This window comes from Aulonocara sp. 'chitande type north' Nkhata Bay, linkage group LG2, assembly GCF_057382095.1.
Source record: "Aulonocara sp. 'chitande type north' Nkhata Bay isolate Kocher_YH1m ecotype deep benthic linkage group LG2, A_spYH_male_GT1.1, whole genome shotgun sequence".
Classification (NCBI taxonomy): domain Eukaryota; kingdom Metazoa; phylum Chordata; class Actinopteri; order Cichliformes; family Cichlidae; genus Aulonocara; species Aulonocara sp. 'chitande type north' Nkhata Bay.
In genome coordinates this window covers 3,943,240-3,962,493 of record NC_141345.1, presented here as the reverse complement: position 1 = coordinate 3,962,493, position 19,254 = coordinate 3,943,240, and the positions used below count along the sequence as shown (strand labels likewise).

Below are 19,254 nucleotides of genomic sequence, written 5' to 3'. Positions count from 1 at the left end.
GAAAAGAACCAAAAAAGCTGATGTTGCTAGCACAACATTAGCTCTTTGCAAACATCTGCACAGACAGCATGCTAATCCAAAGGTAGAGAAGAACCCTGAATGATACTAAACCTCCACCCAGCAGCTACAGGCTGATCTTCAGTAGGGAACAAAACGAGTAAAGAGCACTAAGGCTTGCAACATTGTAGCCTCGATGCAAACCAGTGGTGTCATTAATATAAAGCCACTAAACTGTGCAATCAACAGTTATTTCATTGTGATGAAAAAACCCCAACTGCATATTTAAGCCTGCACCAAAGTGCAATAAACTTTTAATCCCTAAACTCAGTGAGTATGGATAAAAAAATCTTTTGAGACTCAAGAAAACATCAGTATCTACAGACAATTTCAGAGGTTATCGTCAGCACAAGCATGATAGACTTCTTGCAATCAGTGCATCAGATTAAAAGCAAGTATTTCAATTGCTTTTCTTCATGTGTTACACGTTGTGATTGACTTAACAGCACATAAAGGCAACACCGGTTACATTTAGATCCATGATTTGTTGGAGAAAGACACAAACATTCTAGTTTTACTTTTGTACACCTCAATGGTGGACTGAATTTGTATTTTATAGCTTTTCACTACAATTTTAAACACAAGGTCCAAGGAGATGTCAGTGCAAGTGACACAACATCTAACCAAGTCAAGAAAACTCTTGATAAGGTGCGTGTATCATTATTAATATATGCAATCGTTAGATGCCTTCATGAATGGAAATGCAAAGAGTTTACAACAAGATGCAAACCCAAGAACAAGAAGAGGAAATTAGACCTGTCCAGGAATCACCTAAAAGAGCCTGCTGAGAAAATCTTAGGAGATGAATGAATGAAGATTACCTTGTGCCAAAATGATGGGAATAGAAAAGTATGCATAAGGAGAGAAACAACTCCTAATCCAAAGCAAATCACGTCATCGGACACACATGATTGAAGCAATTTTATGGCATGGGCATGTATGGTTGCCAGTGAAACCAGGTCACTGGTGTTTACTGATGATGTGACTCCTGATAGAAGCAGAAGGATGAATTCTTCAGTATACAGGGCTACACTCTCTGCTCAGATCCAATCAAATGCTGCAAATGCTGCCAATCCCACAGAGCTTCACAGTGCAAATTGAGCCTCTGAAAATGAGGGACTACATATTCTTTTTTAAATTCTCTACTTCCTAAACCATTCATGCAAACTCAGTCACATTTTTATGGTTCTATCCACCATTTGCTCCAGCCTACATTTTTAGAAACCATTCAAATGAGACTTAACAACTCATTTGGTCTTAAAATGTGGACTCTGGGTGATGAGGTACAACCTTTGACAAGACGCAAAAAGAGCAATACATTTTATCTTTATGTTTAAAGGGTTCATCAGTCAGCACAAGAAAGTATACCTTAAACTCCCTTCAGTATACATCATTAGCAAAACGAGCCACACCGTATCATTTTTAACTGCTGCCTGAGTCATAGCCGCCCTTCCCCCCTTAGATCCCCAGCAAAGAAGCAGCAGTGGGTCAGCAGAAGCAATAGCAGACCCAGGGGCAAGCATCATTATAACATGGCTGTGGTAATTAGAAGGACCACTCAACCATTTGCTAAACTGAAGTAATGTGCCTTATCTGCTCTAAAAGGAAGTGAGGATAAGGTTCACACAGGCTCATTTCCAAAAACACAAAACACACCACACTCAGCTTGTCATGGAGGTGTAGCTGGTTACAACTAACATTAACTCATGATTCACTATTAGCAAACACTTTAGCCAGAAGCAGTTACATTTGCTTCTGGCTAAAGTGAATAAAGTTTTCTGACTTTATGATCTATACCCTGCTGATACAGTTTTATGAGACATAAATGTGCCTATTTTTGTAAAACTGAAAGGAGGAATTGTGTTTCAACAGTGTGACAGGTCAGAGTTTATAACAGCACAGTCTATAGATAGACTGAGTTGAGCGTGGCTTTAATGGGATTTTATTACAATCCGAGTATGCTACAGAGGTGGTTAAACAGCAAACCTTTGTGAGGCAGACTGAAAGGCCTCTTTCATAAGACTTAATTGGGAAACATTTAGACTCAGTTAACTTCCCATACAAATTAATACAACCTGACCCCGTCTCCATCCTGTGTCAGCCTTCAGCCAATCACACGGCCACGCAAATCAAACTATACCAGCTGCACTAAATCTAATACTGATAGTGTGTGGCAACAGCGCACAGTAAATTAAAGGAGATCAAGAAAAAAAATACCTCCCATTCTTAAGAAGATAGACACATGAAGAGGAAGCGTTGTTTGGAAAGGACATCCTGAGAAAGGTCTGATGCAACATAAGCTAGAGGGAAAAGTTTCGAAAGACTCTCTTCTTCAAAACAAGCTTACCGAGAAGGGCTTGAAACAGCTGGCTGCCCAAGATGGAAGACACTTTGCCCACGCTGGTCTTCAAGGCCTGTTCCTCTGGACTGGTCAGGTTGGACTGGTACTGCTTGAGCAGCCTCACTGCCCTAGCTGTGTCTGCCTCACAAAATAAATACATGTCTCAGAACAACAGCAGCAGCAAAGCTACATAGAGACAGGGGAAATGAAATAACAGTGTTATGAACCTGTATCCCATTTGAGAGGCTAGAAAAAGACATTCGTGGAGTTGCAATTTTCAAAAATGTCAGCAATTAATCAGTTCATACAAAAATTCCTGACTACTCTAAACTTACCTCTTTATTTTAGCTCTAATTAAACTATTATTAAATGTAAATACATGTAGCCAACAATACTGCCACTACTGCTTTTCTTTGCACAGACACACACTGTTATAAGAATTTAAATAAATAATAAAATACGGAAGATTTCTCCTTTTTTTAAACTAAACGCATCACTGCTGCTGCCTGTTATAGTCTCCTGCAGAGCACTTTAAAGGCATTTCTCTCTTTCCCATCAGGACTGTGCAGCTGGTTGTTGAACCCGGTGGGTGGTGAGGAGCACAGAATGCAGAGTTGATGCACATCACGAAGGTAAATCTACTACTTCACAGTTTCCTACCTAATCCTGAACATTATGATCGAGTAGGAGAATAACATCTCAGAAAACAACAACAACAACAATAATAATACCAACAGCACGGAAGCTGACAATTTCCACTTACTCTTAACTTTCTCATTCCCTGAGGGCTAAAACAACAGTCTGGTTTCTCGAGGGGATTACAGCGGAGGTTCGTGGGACGTTGAAAAGCCGTGCAATAACTTTGATGGCGTAATGAGCTGGCATTAACCTAAAAACTTTAACTTTACCCGAGTATATAAGAAAAAATGTGACACGTGGGGAAAAAAAAGATATAACGTTACATGAACGGTACTCACCATATTTATGCACCATCATGTGGCCGACTTGAAAAGTCACATAAGTTATAATTTCGGGGTGTTTTGAGGGTTTAAGAAGCAAGAATAATAACTGCGATAGTTTCGGATAATTTTATAACCGGGACTGTCGCTCCTTCCTCACAACAGATTTTTTTTTAAATCCAGTCGCTGACACTCGCAGTCTGTCTGAAGTGTCGCTGCAGCGGTCCGCAGTGTGGTCCACACCCACTGACTGAGGTTAAGATGTGAAAAAGCAAAGACTGTTTACTTCATGTCAACTTTTCCAGAAGTTTTCTTTTTTGGGGGGGCAAAACGGCTCCAGAGCGTGACATGTTCACGTTCCTCCTCCCCTCTCTCACACACGCCTCGCCTCCGTGGAGAAGGCCCACCGGTCCGGCCATAGCGGCCCCATTCGCACTGTCAGTATTAACGCTTTAAACACTGACACCTGCAGATAGCTTCAGCACATGACATCACTAGTAATGATCAGCGTGTTACTTAAGCCGTTTTTGTCTCTCGTTGCATGTTTATCTGGTAAGTCGCCTGTTTCTCGATTTTTTTGTAGTTGTTGCCATCTTGTGGTGCGATAAGGTGGTGCTGGGAGTCCGTCATTAAAGGAAAAGTACACTATGCAGACGTGTTTTGGACATGTGCAGAGAAGAGATATTCAGGGTGCGGAAAATAGAGCTACTGGGCAGGTGGAAAACAGGAAGACCTCAGAGAAACATTTCAACTGTTCAAAATATAATCTATTGATCAGATTCAGTCACGTTAGAAAGAAAGTACACCAGCTGTCAGCTCTATGGCTTTACATGTCAGGACATAATAGAAATGATCCATTTTTTAAATTAGGTGGACAGACCCTAGGGCATGCTACACTGTCATTATTTAATGAAAAAAAAAAAACTGCTTGAGATAAAACACTGAAGCATTATATCTGACTTTATCGGTCTCTTGCAGCATGGTTGGAAACGTTAGAGATGGGTTCATTCAGCAGCTCTCTTAAGTTCCCGTCGCAGCATTTCAGTCAGGTTTAGGTTCGAACTTTAACTGGGCCTCTGAAACACTTTTGCTTTTCTTTTTCAGATATTCTGTTGTAGATTTGCTGCTATGCTTGTGATCATTACCCTGTTGTGTGACCCAGTTTTGGCCCAGCTTTAGCTGTCAGACACATTGATGTATATAGGAATTTATGGTCCACTCAATGACTACAAGGAGCTCAGGTCTTGGGCTACAAAATAAACCCAAATTATCACCTCTCCGCCACCGTGCTTGACAGTTGGTATGAGGTGTACGCTGGTTTTCATCAAACATGGACCTGTGTGCATTGTGGCCAATCATCTCCACTTTGGCCTGATCTGTCCAAAGGTGATTTCTCGCAGTGTCTTTTGTTTTTTTAGATGCAAATTTACAGATCTAAGTCCTGCTAACATGTTCTTTGTACATAATCAAGTCTTTCCCGTGCCAGCCCTTGCAAACAAGCCATACTTGTTCATTACTGTCACAAACTTTAACATTTAACATGCTAACTGAGGCCTGTAAAGTCTGAGATGGAGCTGGTATGAAGCACCTCCGTTATATAAACAGTTCATTCTTAATGCTCCAGCCACAACTATCTGTGTCCAACTTTAACAGCTTTTCTAATGTGCTGATTTTATTAAATATAAATCACAGTTGTTAAAACGATTTTTTCGATATGTCACCTGTTTATTCAAAATTAAAATTTTACCTTCGTGTTCAGTAGATGCGGAAATAAAGCGACACAAGTTACCATAAAAAATATAGTTTTATTAACGTTGGCTCAGATTACAAATGTTTATTTAATGCAGTAGTTTTTTTTTTTTTTACTCATTGGATACAAATCAATGTAATAAAATGCAAAAGGTAATTCAGATCTACACACCATGTCATATAGTTTCATCAAACTGTCAGTAGTAGCAAAAGAACAAACAAGTATTTAAAAAAAACCAACGAAAGATAAACCTGTGTAACTAGCTTTCTCTCTCATTGTCAAACACACACACCCCCACACACCAAAACTGTGTATACTGGCATCATACTGATATGTAAAAAAAAAAACAACAACAACAACATTATGGCCTGCATAATTTTATAAAACAGTGCGTGTCAGTTCACATTAACTTGCTGTCCTCCCGATTTAGGTCCAAACCCCGGTGTTAGTGCAGAAAAGGCTGCGATTGTGAGCTTCAAGACTGAAACATCTGCAGCTGAAGGCTGTCAGGGTAGCCTGGTGAGGAAGACTTCCAGCTCATTGTCATTGCTCGGTCCATCTGTCACAACAAACAAGGGATACATTATTATGTGATCTGTTAACTGTTATAAAATAGAACATTCAAGCTGTCAGGTTATGAAAACAACTTTTTTTTAGCTATCATGTGATATACTTTCTATTTGCTTTTGATGGTTTTATAATGGTGCTTTCCTTTGTGTTTCACTTTCAGCAAAACCATGCCAGGGATTTTTTTTTTACATTCTATCTGCTGTTGCAAATGTTTGTTTTATAGGTTTGCCAATAAAGGGGAAGATAACCAGTGATCATCATTTTATTTTTTAAACTTAAATTTCAAATATTCAATGGCAAAAAACCCATGATATTGATACAGTACCTGCATTATGGCAAAGACTGTGTTTTGTCCTATGTGGAAGAGAGACATTGGTTAGTCAGCTTGTTAACTTTCCTCCTCATTTTTATACAAATTTGTAGACTAAACCTCTGTTCTTACCAGTGAAAGAGTGCCATCATCACAAGAGCAGATGATATATCCACTAAAATCCATGTTATCAGGTATGTAGAGCGTGGCTGAAACACAAGCATGTTCAAAGTGTGTCACAAATCCTGGGAAACACTGCGACGAAGATGTGAGCGCCACATCCAAAATCTTGAAATGATAATATTTCTTGCATCATAATGAAATAAACAGTAAAACGCCCAGCTACTGCATTGCTCACCATGACCCAGTCAGGGCGCTCCATTTCTTTTAGGAGGTGGCAGGCGTTGGTAGTGACAGAGCTGGCTCCTGCACACCACAGCATAGAGAACAGCCAGCGCTCATTAACCACGTACAGGTTCACTGTAATGTTTCGTTTGCGAAGGTCGCTGTCAAATACGAAGACAAGCACATCGTTTAGAAGTGAACAAGAAGAATTTTGAGAGATTACAGAGCACTTAAAAGAAGCACGGAGAAATATGTGAAACTGTAAGACGGGTATCGATTGCTATGCATGTGCATATTGGTAAATGCATGGATGAGGTAGGAAAGTTAACTCTTAAAGTCTCCAGAGATGACTGGAGAACTGCATGAAAAACATCCAACATCTCTCATAGATCATAAATAAAATCTGGTGGCTATATCTTAGGATTCCCATTTGATACTTGAGCTACTCAGTGATAGCTTAAGCCTTAATCTTTGGAGCAGTGCCATCCTGGAAAAGTCCACTTCTACCCGGAACGCTTCAGCAGAGGATAAAAGTGATTACTCATTGACCCTTCCTTGTAAAAGTCTTTTGATGTATGACAAATGTGCACTTCTCAATATGGTGAAGCATGATTCATTTAACTGTATCGCTAATACCTGTCAACCAAAACCAATTAAAGGCTTCGGTGACCATTTATCTTTGTGATTAGAGGTTTAAGCTCTGCAAACCTGCTGTAACATCACTCCCTTTGTAATTACAAACAGGCTGTTTTTGCAGAAACAGTCTGAACACGTCCTGCACAGGCGTTCTCAGTCACCTCTGACTCCTTGTATGTCAAACTAATGCCCAATCATTATATGCCACTCTTGCTCTCTTGTTACATAATCATATTTAAATGGGACTGCTCAGCATCTTTAGACATGATTGAATGTTAACTGTTACAATGCAGTGCACCCATGTGGAGGCACCCCCATTCACTGTGCTTCTCTGCTTATTTATTCAGCTTTCTCAAAACTCTTTAGATGAGTGTATACATGAGCGTAGACTGTAATATATATATATATATATATATATATATATATATATATATATATATATATATATATATATTCATTAATTGTGCCACCCAGGAATAGTTTTATTTTGCGAGACATGTAGCAAGGCCACGCCACGGTGAGTTTGTTTTGCACTCAGTGAAGCGCTTCAGCGACTTCTTAAAACATGTTGCTACACTGCATTTCATTCTTTAGGCCCCCTCCCTTTTATTTCTTATGGTTATTTTGCTAAGCCATTGAACAGAACACCTGGGTTGGGACATTATTTGAATCTTGTATCCTGGAGGCCAATCCTACGCCCCTATATTAAGTGTCAGAGCTGTGTCTCAGCATGCTACACGCAGCTTTAATTAACACACTGCTGTGCATGGCCCCTGGCACCAACATGTACTGTAGATAATATTGAGATTTCTTACCCACCTATTTATTTCTTACCTGATGTTTTTCATTTTTATTTCGCTGTATTTCACATTTAGGTGGCTCCCGTTATTTTTTTCCAAATCCGTTTCATTTTCATAAACCTGGATAAAGTCTGGGGCCCGCTTCTTTACAACTTCTCGTTCTTTAGAAGGAAGCCAAAGAATCTATGAAAAGGAGAAAGAAAACTCTTAAAAATATGCTTGATTGTGAAATGCTTGAATCCCACAATTGATACAAGTGAGTAGACTTACCAGACTTTGAGGAATGCCAAACTCTAAGGTGATATTTACTGTGTCATTTGTGTCAATTTCTTCTGTTTCTTTATTTTTCAGGTCAAATATCACTGAGGTATTGTGCTGTGTCGCAAATTCAAGAAGGTCTAGCAAGGAGGGTATGACCTGTGTCCTGGCTGTTTCTTTCTCCTCTTCTGAGAGCAGGGACACTGTGCTGTAAGGATCATTCTGCAAAGCCAGATAATTTCACGTTTCTTTAGTCTGACACATGATAATACATAAACCTCTGCGGGCAAATGTGCGCTCACGCATAAATCAAAGCACAATTACTACCTTGAGGAATTGTTCTCCTGCGTTTAGAGTCCGTAATTGTTCGAAGGTTAGGTCAGTGCTCTTATTGAATGAGGAGCCGTTAAACTTGTCTTTAACATTTGTCGTTCTCAGCAAGAAGTCAGGTCCATGGTCATGCATCAAGAAAGGTTTTCTATCTCGACTAAATTTAAGCAAGAGTTAAACAAATTTTAGTATCTGTGAAGTCAAAATAATCAGTTTTTCATATTTATCAGTGAAGACAACAATAATAATGATGAAAATAATGTTCTAAAAATGTAATAATTAGTTAGTTATGTTTCCCAAGAACCAAACAGCATGCTTATAAAGATCACTGCTACATTTGAGGTGATTAGTAGAATGACATGCCCCCACTTGCAGGACTGTAATCCACGGTGATACATTTGTCTCATATTTGTGCGCATGAAAAACCGAACTAAAAGCAAAAACACATTCCTCTTTCAAGAAAGCAACTGTGAGTCCTCCTAAGCGTAAATCATTGTCATTGTACCTGAGCTGCACGTCCGTTTCAAAGGCTATCACGCCGCACTTGAGGCTTCTGTTGAACGACATGATGGTGTTCTCTGGGGCCAGCTGAACACAGGGAGGACAGATGGGTGAGACACACTGATGTGCTTAAGTGCCCTTCCTACCCCAAAGCGGTGTGAGCACAGACAACCCCCGTATGCAGTGTTAAATGGAGCTTATTATTGACCCAGCAGCAAAGCAAACTAACAAGGGCACAGTAGCGTGGCATATGAGGACGTCACATGACTGGACCTTTGCTCACACCTGAGCCAGGGACAGTCTACTTTTTTATATTTGACAATATATGAAAATGGATTGTGCTTATAATATTAGCATTAAATATTTCTCAAAGAACTGAACTGCGTTTTTAAACGTTCTTTAAACTTGTTTTAATCAACTGAAAAACTTGAACATGACTGCAATCTGTCAACAATAGCAGCTCTATCCAAAGGTGTAATGTCATCACTCTATAATTATAATGTTTATTTGCAGGGTGGTGCCAAGTAAAACAGGACGCTCACCATCGGCGCGCCTCTGTGGCCGATAAGTTTTGGTTTTTCAGGTAGTTCCTGCACTTCTATTAGACAAGGAGAGTGGATGAGCAGGGGACACAGGAAGATGGCTGCTGAGACCACTAGAAACATCCCTGCAATGACCATCTTAGATCCTGGAATAAACACAAATCAGACAATAATCTTTAAATATTTAAAATGCTCCAAGCGTGAATTTGTAAAGAAGCCCTTTTTATTTATTTCCCCCCTGCAGGAATTGACTTTTATTATATTTAAATATATAGATTTATAAATGTATATCTGTACATTTGTATATCTTTCTTGTGTATTGAACTAATGCTCATCATGCAGAATCAGTTTTCCAGTGACTGCCAGATGAACCTCAGCTTCAAAGTTCACCAGTACATTTGTTTCCAGTGTTAGCCCTGTAATTAGGTTTGATACAATAGTGTGTATATAAAAGGATTATGTAATTGCCTTTGAATCGTGTCTGTGTGTATGCCGAAACTAGGTCTGACACATACGTGTTTTGGCCAAGTGGAAGCGATGAAAGACAGACGGGCTTAGCAGAGTCAACGCTCCAACAGCACCAAACTGCAGGAAGGGAGCCGTGGCCTGCCAAGAGGTTGACACAGACATCAAACACATGTGATATTCTCACACCACTTAGAGCCATTTAAAAAAAAAAAAAAAAACTAAAAAGTTTCTGTACTCTAACTCTACCTGGAGTAGAGTAAGAACTGTTGGCCATTCTTCCCTCCCCTTTATGCTTACTCCTGAAGCCAAAGCTGTGATGAATATTACACAAAAACAGAAAATGATCTGTGCAGGAAAAAGGGGGGAAAAAAAGCAGAAAGCAAATATAACATTAGACGATTTTAATAAAACTATAGACTGGACAGGTAAATGTTTGCATGCTTACCTTATGAAGCCAGTGTAAGTGGAGTTGCTCCTCTAAGGCAACTTGGATCAAGGCAAAGAGCTGTAATCATCGGAGAACATTTTAAAAATGGCGGCTTCTCATTCTTAGGTTTAATGATCTTTGAATGTGGAGCAAGATTTGGTTCCCCTGTGTGGTAAACAGACAAAACTGTATTCTTACCAGCAGCAGGATACAGTAGCTGGCCAGCACTGCAGAAATGATCACCACTACCAGGAAGTAGTTTAGCCATGTCTTCAGTGTTCTGAATATTACCCTGATAAGGGTGAAGCACATAGATAAAAGAATGAAGGACATCAACAAAGACAAATAAATATTCAGTGTGTGTGTGTGTGTGTGTGTGTGTGTGTGTGTGTGTGTGTGTGTGTGTGTGTGTGTGTGTGTGATCACTCACTCATTAACATTCTGTTGGTCATTAGAGATGGCAAAACAAATATACAACCAGCACAGGGAAAGCAGAGACATCAAAGTGACAACTAAGAGCGACAACCATCTGCACTGAAATGAAAAGAAAAGGAGGAAAATTGATTACATTTTTGTAGCCTTAAAAAAATTGTGTAGTTGTCCAGAGAGCTATCCCCGTGCGTGTCGATGTGTGCACAAATTCCAATAGAAGCTCAAAGTGAGACCAATGGAACAAATCCAACATTTTTTCATAATTGGTTGAGTGCTTTACCCGCACTGTGTCGTGAGAACTCGGCGCAAACAACCCCAGCGCCCCCACCACCGCCTCCCAACCACCACCATCGCCACCAACAGCACACCTCAAGTGTCATTTCCCTCACAGATTTACAGAGCTCCTGCATCCTCCTATTCCCTTTCATATAAGTACATAGCTTGTTAGGGCCTGTGAGTTTGTTTGTTTCTCTTGGCACATAAATGAATTTTTTTTAATGCAATCACCACGTCGGTTATTGTGTTTATATTTCCTAACAATTTGTCAATGACTGTTTTGCAATAAAAGTATCAGGTTCACAAAGCAACAGTTCATAAAGCAGCATTTTATATTTCGGATTTCAGTCAGGCAAAATTTTTAATCCCGGATTACTGGGATTTATAAAGGTTATGCTGAATGGAAATAAACCAAACAAAAAAACCCTAAAAAAATCAAATAAAACATGGTTATTTAAACATTACACACTCCTGTAGAGAGATAAAGAAAAACTGACTTATCATAAGAAGAAAACAGACATTAAAACTACCTTTCTCCTTTGACTACTTGACTCCGTCCAGCGGCAGCTATAAAAGCCCCTGCTGAAGAACAGGCAGCACAAACAGACTTGAGACAACATTTCTCCTTCTCATCCACAAGCGTAGGAAATGCAGATCTGGTTTTGTGCTGTGTGGACACTGAAGAAGCTAATGCTTTTCTCTGGATGCAGTGACGAACTTTGGGCTGATTGATCTCACCAATCCTGTGTGCTGGAGGGGAAAGAAAAAGACGACTGTGACAGAAAGCAAATGAGGGGGTGATGGGCAAACTTTCTTTGGGGTATTAAGGCAATCCCTGCTCAATAACCCCCCACCCTCCACCACCCCCTACTCCCACCCCTCAATAGAGCCTGTGTCTAAAATAGCAACTGGCTGCATTTACAATGGCCAACACCACGGGGTATTGAAAGTGGTGCACAGACCAGCCTGAGAGTGAAGTCAGACCATTGGACACAGTGACAGGCACAGCCATGCGCAGAGAGCGGGTGGAGGAAATAAAGTGAAGACGACAAATAGTTTACAAATGGAAAGAATGAAAAAGAAAACAACATAAACTATGACAGAAATGAAAATGGTTTCGATTGCCAGACACTTTTCCATTGACATGAAGTAAACTGTGAACGGGTCACAGCAAGATTGTTGTCAACGTGTTGGGGCTTATCATTCTACAGTTGTGTCAGGCTTTGGTCCCCTTCCTTGAAAGACATGGGAATTTACACACAATGTCACCCACTGAAATGCTGAACAATAAAGGTTTCTATTGTGCACAGCCAACTTTTCCTTGTTGAACTAGATCCCTGGAGTTTTGCCAAATATCTCTTCACCTGAATTGTTCATCTTGTTTTTACAAACAGGTACCAGATGACAAACACGTTCAAGGTGAGGGCACAATAAACTTTGAGTAGTAAAAATGAAACCTAAAAATTACTTATCACTCTTAATTATTCTGTAAAAGTAAATAGCACAGTGCAATCAGCATTAGGACGCAGTTGCCAACAAGAGCCTGTTTGGACAGGTCCACAGGTCTAATTGTGACATGGAAATGTAAGAATGCTTGTTTCACTCCACAGACGCTTGCTTTACCAGGAAGTTATGAGCTAAATATTGAGCAATAACCGTAATATGTGACCAACCATGGCATCAGTTTGTGACAAGGTAACTAAAGAAACATAAAGGTCACTGAAAGTCACGGCTGAGTTAAAACATTGTCCTTTTCACGTCCCTGCCTAATATAGTAACTGGAAGCTATCGCTGTTTATCTTATGGTATTTTAGTTGCTGCTCTAAACCTTATACTAAGCCCCACTTCAGAGTACAAGGAAATCCTCTCATAGTGGATAAACCCCAAGAAATCCACAGCACACACTGCCACCTGTATTGTTTGGAAGATTTAATGATATCAGTCAGACACACCTTTCCAATTTGTTTAACCAACGTTTACACTGTTATAATGTAAACTGTAATTAGGCACACGAATGATGTGAGCATGCTCCATTAATAAAAAACTGATGAGGGGTGAAATTTTCAGGTAATTGTTTACCCTGAAAAGGATAAGCGGTAGCGAATGGATGGATGGATGGATGTTTATAAAGATTTTTTTTTAACCCCACTAGATACAGATTAAGAAGAATATTAAAGAAACAAAGACTTACTGCTTTCACACTCTCACTATCTATGAGCTGGCTCATCTTTCACGTAGGTTTTATTTCCTTTTTGGACAAAGATTTGTGCACTTCTTTACTGGGCTTCCATTATTAGTTATGCCATCAAGCTTGTCCTGCGCCCTTCATCATTTCTATTTCGATTTATATCCAGGAAAAAAGGCTAATGATGCAATTTTTATTAAGTCTGATTTATAAGCTCTCAGCAACCCAGTTCAACAGTAACGCAACCCAGGAACCAAATTTTGGCAGAAGTTATGAATAAGACGCATATAGATTTAAACATAGGTCAGCCAGTTGTGCAATCTTGAACTGCTCAAAAACAAGAACACTTGAAAAATGTTAAAACTGATTTTCATTTGGTTTCCACTGACATCATTTTGTTTTCAGCTTGAATATTTCATTCATCAGATTTGATGTGTGATTTTAATGCCCCCTTAATTATATATTTTTCTATCTCCTTTTAGTCTTGCGTTTTCATTTTATTACTCGCATCTTGGAAAAAGTGCTGTTTAAAATGCTTTGATATTATTTGATATTTCCCATGTCTCTCACACAGTATGGGAATAATGTTGGATGGTCCCAACTGTTCCGTTCATCTTGCTGGTTTTCAGTGTTCTTCACTGTGAAGTGTCACAATCATAGACTGTGTATTATTATTTTTGGCTGACGTTAAGTCTGACAGATAAGCAAATAACAAACCTGACAATTGCCAAAGAGGGAATCAAATAAATACTAGAAATAGAATCAGAAATCACAGGGGAATACACGGATGACATGATGAGAAAAGAAGGCTGATGCGGGAGAGACAGGTGACGGCAATCAGACAATCAGGACGGGGAAGTGAAACTCAAAAATTAGAGATACTGGCAAAGGAGCGCAGTAACAGATAACTGAGGAAACAGCACAAAACAGTAAAATCCACAAAAACTAATCTAGGATTACAATATAGTACACACACACAAACTAAAGCATGACTCACAATGGTGCGGGGAGAAAACAGACAACCAAAGCTCCTCAGAGGAACAACAGGGGAAACCGAGGATAAAGGGATAGGAGAATATGCTGACAAAAAGACTGAACAATAAACCCCGGAAAGACAAACTCAGACTTCATTATATCAGCTGAGTGCTCACAAACTAAAACAAGACAAAAGAGTCAGGTGCATGCCACTACACAAGGAGAAATCTATGTTTGTGGTGGCTTAATGAAACTGCAGAACTGATGCTAAGTCAATGATTTCAAGATGACTCAACAGGGGAAATGATTTAGCTTGAGTCTGTGTGGTCCACGGGGCTTTGTTCATAACCTTTGTCATCCTTTGAATCCGGAGGGGAAAACAATTATATATTCAATCACTTTCCTGCGCACTGATTTACACGAATAAGGCGCTTGTTGTTTTTAAAACATCTATCTATCAGGACACTAATTTAAAATGATGCAAAATTAGATCTGATCCTATTACCCTGCTGTTGTCTCCATGTAAATATTCTTCCAAAATTAACCTAGATATCAACGAGTTATACACCTGTCCATGAAGGTTTGGGTGGATGCTGACGGAAGTGCTTGACCATGCGTCCTATTGAACACATGCCTATTTCGTCTTCAACATCTTCTGGATTGATGGAATAAACAGTTTGTATAAATCCAAGTTCACACATCTGTAGTGATAGTATGTAGTCAGAAGTTGTGTGAACCACTGTAGTTACATTTGCACTGCATCTTGTGCTCGCTTGGATCTGTAGCGCTTGCTCACATTTGCCAGCGCTTTACTCCAGCAGCTTATTGCATTCTGTACACAACACTTCTGAACACTAGAAAGTTTGCATAATACATACCATGTAACCTGTGCAGGTAATGTCTTATATATTTCTCAGATCGGAGAAGTGTGTGCGCAAATTTAATTATAAAACGTTGTTCGGAATAAAGACCAGTCTCTCTGTCTGTCTGCCGCAATGAAACCCATGCGGTAAGCTTCCCGACAAATTAAAAACGACTCACCAGTCAATCTAGGTCATGGAGATCTTCGCACGCCGCGAACTGGCAAAGACGCACCGGTCTTGGAAAAGACCCTCTGTCGCCACCCTCTCTTTCCACCATCCCTTTTACTTGCCGTGAGTCTGTGGGCTGAATGTAAATGGGGTTCACGAATAGGGACGGGCAAGGGGTGTACCGTCAAAGTGAGGAAAGATAGTGTGAGAGAATACCTGCACAGCGATTTGGCGTCCGCGCCGCGTGTGGCCACGCCTCATCCAGTTTCTGATTATGATTTTTCTAGGTACCCAGAAAAAAAAAGAAAAAAAAAAAAGATAATACTAACCGACATAATATATTTAAATAGTCCTCAGATAATTTATATATGAATATATGTGAATTACCTTTTGTGTTTCATCATCTGCTCCTATTGTAAACGAGGCTATTTCCAGTAAACTCTCACTGCTGTACCTGAAGCAGCCCGGAGCTTCCTCACATACAGGTGACACGTGGCTTTAGATTGTTTTTTATGATAATGTCGTTACTTTTATATGGGCCTAATCGACAAATCTTATAAAGGGGTAAAATAAGTATCTAGTTGGTCAGCTGCAACATCATCTTTATTTATGTATGGATGCATCAGCAGTTTCTGTATAATGCGCAGATATACAAGATCCATGCGTGATTCTGAAAGAGGCTATCTGATGCCAGATTATTTTCGATTCTTCTTATCTATTCATCAACACGCTCTAGTTTCTGAGTCAATGAGTGAGTTATTGCCATTTGTCAGAATCAGTGGACTGTACTTAAAATGGCATGTGTGACATTTTGAATGCTTGCTGTACCAGACTCTCTTTTTTCTAAGGATTCCCTGCTATGTCCAGCTGAATAGTGTTCAGATGCTGATTTCAAGAACACATGCCCCCCCTCCCCCCCTTTTTTTAAAGAAAAAAATTGTTTGAATGTAATAAAAAGAAGAACATTTGCATTTTTACTGCATAAACTCACACAGAACAGAAAGATATGCGAGTTCAACTGTCAGTAAAAAAGGGGAAAGCTGAAACGACACATAACTGGGTTCAGTATGTAGTAAGGGCATCATGCTGTGCAAGTTTGCCCATAGATTCTCACCACCTCATACATAATGCTCTCACTTACGTTCTAACAGAAGAAGAACCATCCTCTTCATTCATGTGCATCTTTCTATATATCTTTCTTTCACCAACCACACTCCTACATGTGTTAATCCTTCCTCCTCCTTATTGTCCCTGTAAAATATTTAACTGGGTGAGCGCGTACGTGTCAAGCTCAATAAATATGTTTTACCTGATGTTTATACCTGCGAAATAACTGGACGGCATGTGGGTGATGTGGGAAATTCCACCCCTCCTCATGGTAGTTTTACCTGGAACACAAACATATGAGTTTAGCAGACTTTACTCCTGTTGTGGAAAAATAATCTGTTGTTACACTATCTCTTACCGTACATTACTAAATCTCCATTTGCACTATTTGCCTATTTGCACTACTCTGCCTGGTTTACACCCAATGTCATTTACCCATTATATTGTATATTGTATAGCTTTCTTGTTATATGTAAAATTGTATTGTATTTATTTAAATTTTTACTTTTTAATTATTTTACCTGCATTTTTTAATCACTCTTATATTTAAATGTTCATTTGCTATTTTATCTAGGGATTGAGAGTAACGTAGTTTCTATTCTCTGTATGTCCTGTACATGTGGCAGAATTGACAATAAAGTTGACTTTGACTTTGACTTTGATAAAATCGCGGTTGAAAGCAAAGCCTGTAGAAAAGGAGCAACACAGCATGAACAGTATTCATTCCAGCTCTGATACAAAATATGTGCACCTTGTGTACTTGGGTGTAGATACAGTGTTTCTGTGAGGCCGTATGCTGTCATGACCTCTTGTGCTACCTTACCGATCAGCTGATCATGCTTCTTTTTGTATCTTTTCATGGATACCCTTGGTACAAGAAAGCTGCTTTAATATGAGCATGAAACTGGAAACATTACAATGACCACTCCTTATCCATGTCGTTTGTGTACAGCTTGGCAAATTTTTTATGATTTGATGGAATATTCTGCACCTCACGACTTACGCAACAAACTAATTCTAATATAATTTTGGAGAATATAACAATTTATCTTATAAAAAAGATTTTATTTAAATATTTTTAAAGACAAAATCAAATTGTAGACACATGTGCCATTAAGAATGATTCATGTGCTTTTAGTTGTGCAAGAGTAACAAAATCCTGTCAACTATGATGTACTGTTTTGACAACTTCAACGATCATTTGAGAATTAGTCAAACTGAAAAAACCTGTACTGGATCAGCAGTGTTAGAACGAAGTCACGCAGGCATAATGTACTCTGATGGTAAATGGAAAGGACACCCCTCACTGTAACTTGTAAGGTTTTACACATTTGGGCATAAAATTTAAATGTGTGGTCTTTAGTTGGTCCTAAAATTAGATAAGCATAACCTCAGATAATCAACAAAACGTGACGTTTACTCTGTGTTATCACTTATTTAACAAAAACTTGGTCAAAATGCAAGAAGCAGCGTGTGAAAAACTCAGCATGCCCTAACTGCTTTCACAGGAATCAAGACTTAAAATAGCTGCCAGGTGCTGCTAATCAAACGCACTTGATTTATTGATCTTCATAAAAATCAAAGCATCTCTATAAAACAGAGGTTTTGGCAGTTTGCTGGTATGGAGCCTCCAGGTGTGTGTTAACACAATGTCAAGATGAAAAGACATCAGTGACGATCTTGCAAAGGAAATTCCTGCTCAGTCTGGGAACGGTTACGAGGTCATTTTCAAATAATTTGAAGCCCATCATTCTATAGTGAGAAAGATTATTCAGGGGTGAAAAACATTCTAGACGGCTGCTAATCGTCCCAGGACTTGACGTCTGACTAATTCCACCTGAAATCCAGACAGTGCGGTACTCAGAAACTGTAATAAAACCTGGACGCTATAGGCCTCAGTAAGCAAGGTAAGCAAGGATTATTTTTTGGGGGGGATCTCCAGGAGAAAGTCTCTTCATTCTACAAAAACCAAAAACCTAAAACATGGTTGCAGGGCTCAAGTTCTCAAATTTGCATTTGATGAAACCACATGGCTTCTTGAACAATGTCCTTTGAAGAGATGAGACCAAAGAGATGCTTAGCTATAATCCTCAGCACCACTTTTGTGTGTGGACCTCGTACTTAGTTTTTCACGCACTGCTTCTACACATTGGTTTAGTTCTCTCTTAAATAAACAATGACACACTATAACAGATCCTTTGTTGTTGCTCATCTCCCATTGTATTTACCTAATCTGAAGACCTTGGTAGGAATGATTTTGATTATGTCCTGATATATAAAAGTTTAGAATTGACAGAAGGTGGAGTTTCTTTTTTCTTTTTCTTTTTTACTATGACTTTATTTAATGTTACTTTGGTTATAATAGTACTCAAGCAATGCTCCAGCAGCAATGGAACTCTTGAAAGCGGTTTCGGTATGCTGACATATTTAAAAGACAAAAAAGAAAAGAACAAAAAAAAACTTGCCATAGTTTTGTTTATCTATCTTGCAAAGTTTCTGTGTTTTCATTCCAATCTGTCAACACGTGTTTCATTTCATTTAATTGCAATGTCCAACTTGCAGAGACCTGAAGCCTTCTTAAACCGTCTCAGTGAACAGTAAACATTGTGCATGATTTACTATCGTCAAAGTCATGTCTGAGTGCTGAAACCATTGTTAATCTACAATAATAAAAAAATTGTTCATGCTTCACTATTTGACTGAAGATAATAAATGCAGTTACAGAGTATGCACTATAAAGCTTTAGCATAATGGAGCCCATATCACGCGTCAAGTTTCTGCAAAGCAGCTTCACACAAACTTTCACACAAAGTGGGTGCATTTCGCAACACACATTTTTCACTTGGTTTTTTTTTCTGCTCAAGTTAGAAAGAAATGCAAACATATGCAACTGTAGTCACAGTTCACATTTAGAATGTGTGTGATCTTAATTTCTGATTATTTTTTCCCCACAT

The 19,254-nt window shown here is 39.1% G+C and overlaps 2 protein-coding genes across 2 annotated transcripts in view; both read right to left on the bottom strand.

Annotated features, from left to right (window-relative positions):
• Positions 1-3,757, bottom strand: part of dlg3 (discs, large homolog 3 (Drosophila)) — an 80,475-nt gene extending 76,718 nt beyond the window's left edge. The window contains exons 1-2 of the mRNA XM_086302718.1: positions 3,376-3,757; positions 2,405-2,536 (exon numbers count right to left, since the gene is read on the bottom strand). Coding sequence (XP_086158844.1) covers positions 2,405-2,536; positions 3,376-3,394 — 151 coding nt within the window. The 5' untranslated portion in view covers positions 3,395-3,757. The remainder of the gene's footprint in view (positions 1-2,404; positions 2,537-3,375) is intronic.
• Positions 3,758-5,153: 1,396 nt separating this feature from the next.
• gdpd2 (glycerophosphodiester phosphodiesterase domain containing 2) lies at positions 5,154-15,435 on the bottom strand. Its single transcript, XM_086302652.1, has 17 exons — positions 15,410-15,435; positions 15,204-15,329; positions 11,533-11,752; positions 10,725-10,828; positions 10,493-10,586; positions 10,313-10,372; positions 10,114-10,212; positions 9,915-10,005; positions 9,400-9,545; positions 8,862-8,944; positions 8,354-8,513; positions 8,039-8,248; positions 7,803-7,951; positions 6,346-6,493; positions 6,120-6,196; positions 6,003-6,031; positions 5,154-5,666 (listed from the first exon to the last, which is right to left on the bottom strand). The coding sequence occupies exons 3-17, from the start codon at positions 11,620-11,622 to the stop codon at positions 5,614-5,616; spliced, it is 1,593 nt and encodes a 530-aa protein (XP_086158778.1). The 5' UTR covers positions 11,623-11,752; positions 15,204-15,329; positions 15,410-15,435; the 3' UTR covers positions 5,154-5,613.
• Positions 15,436-19,254: the final 3,819 nt, after the last annotated feature.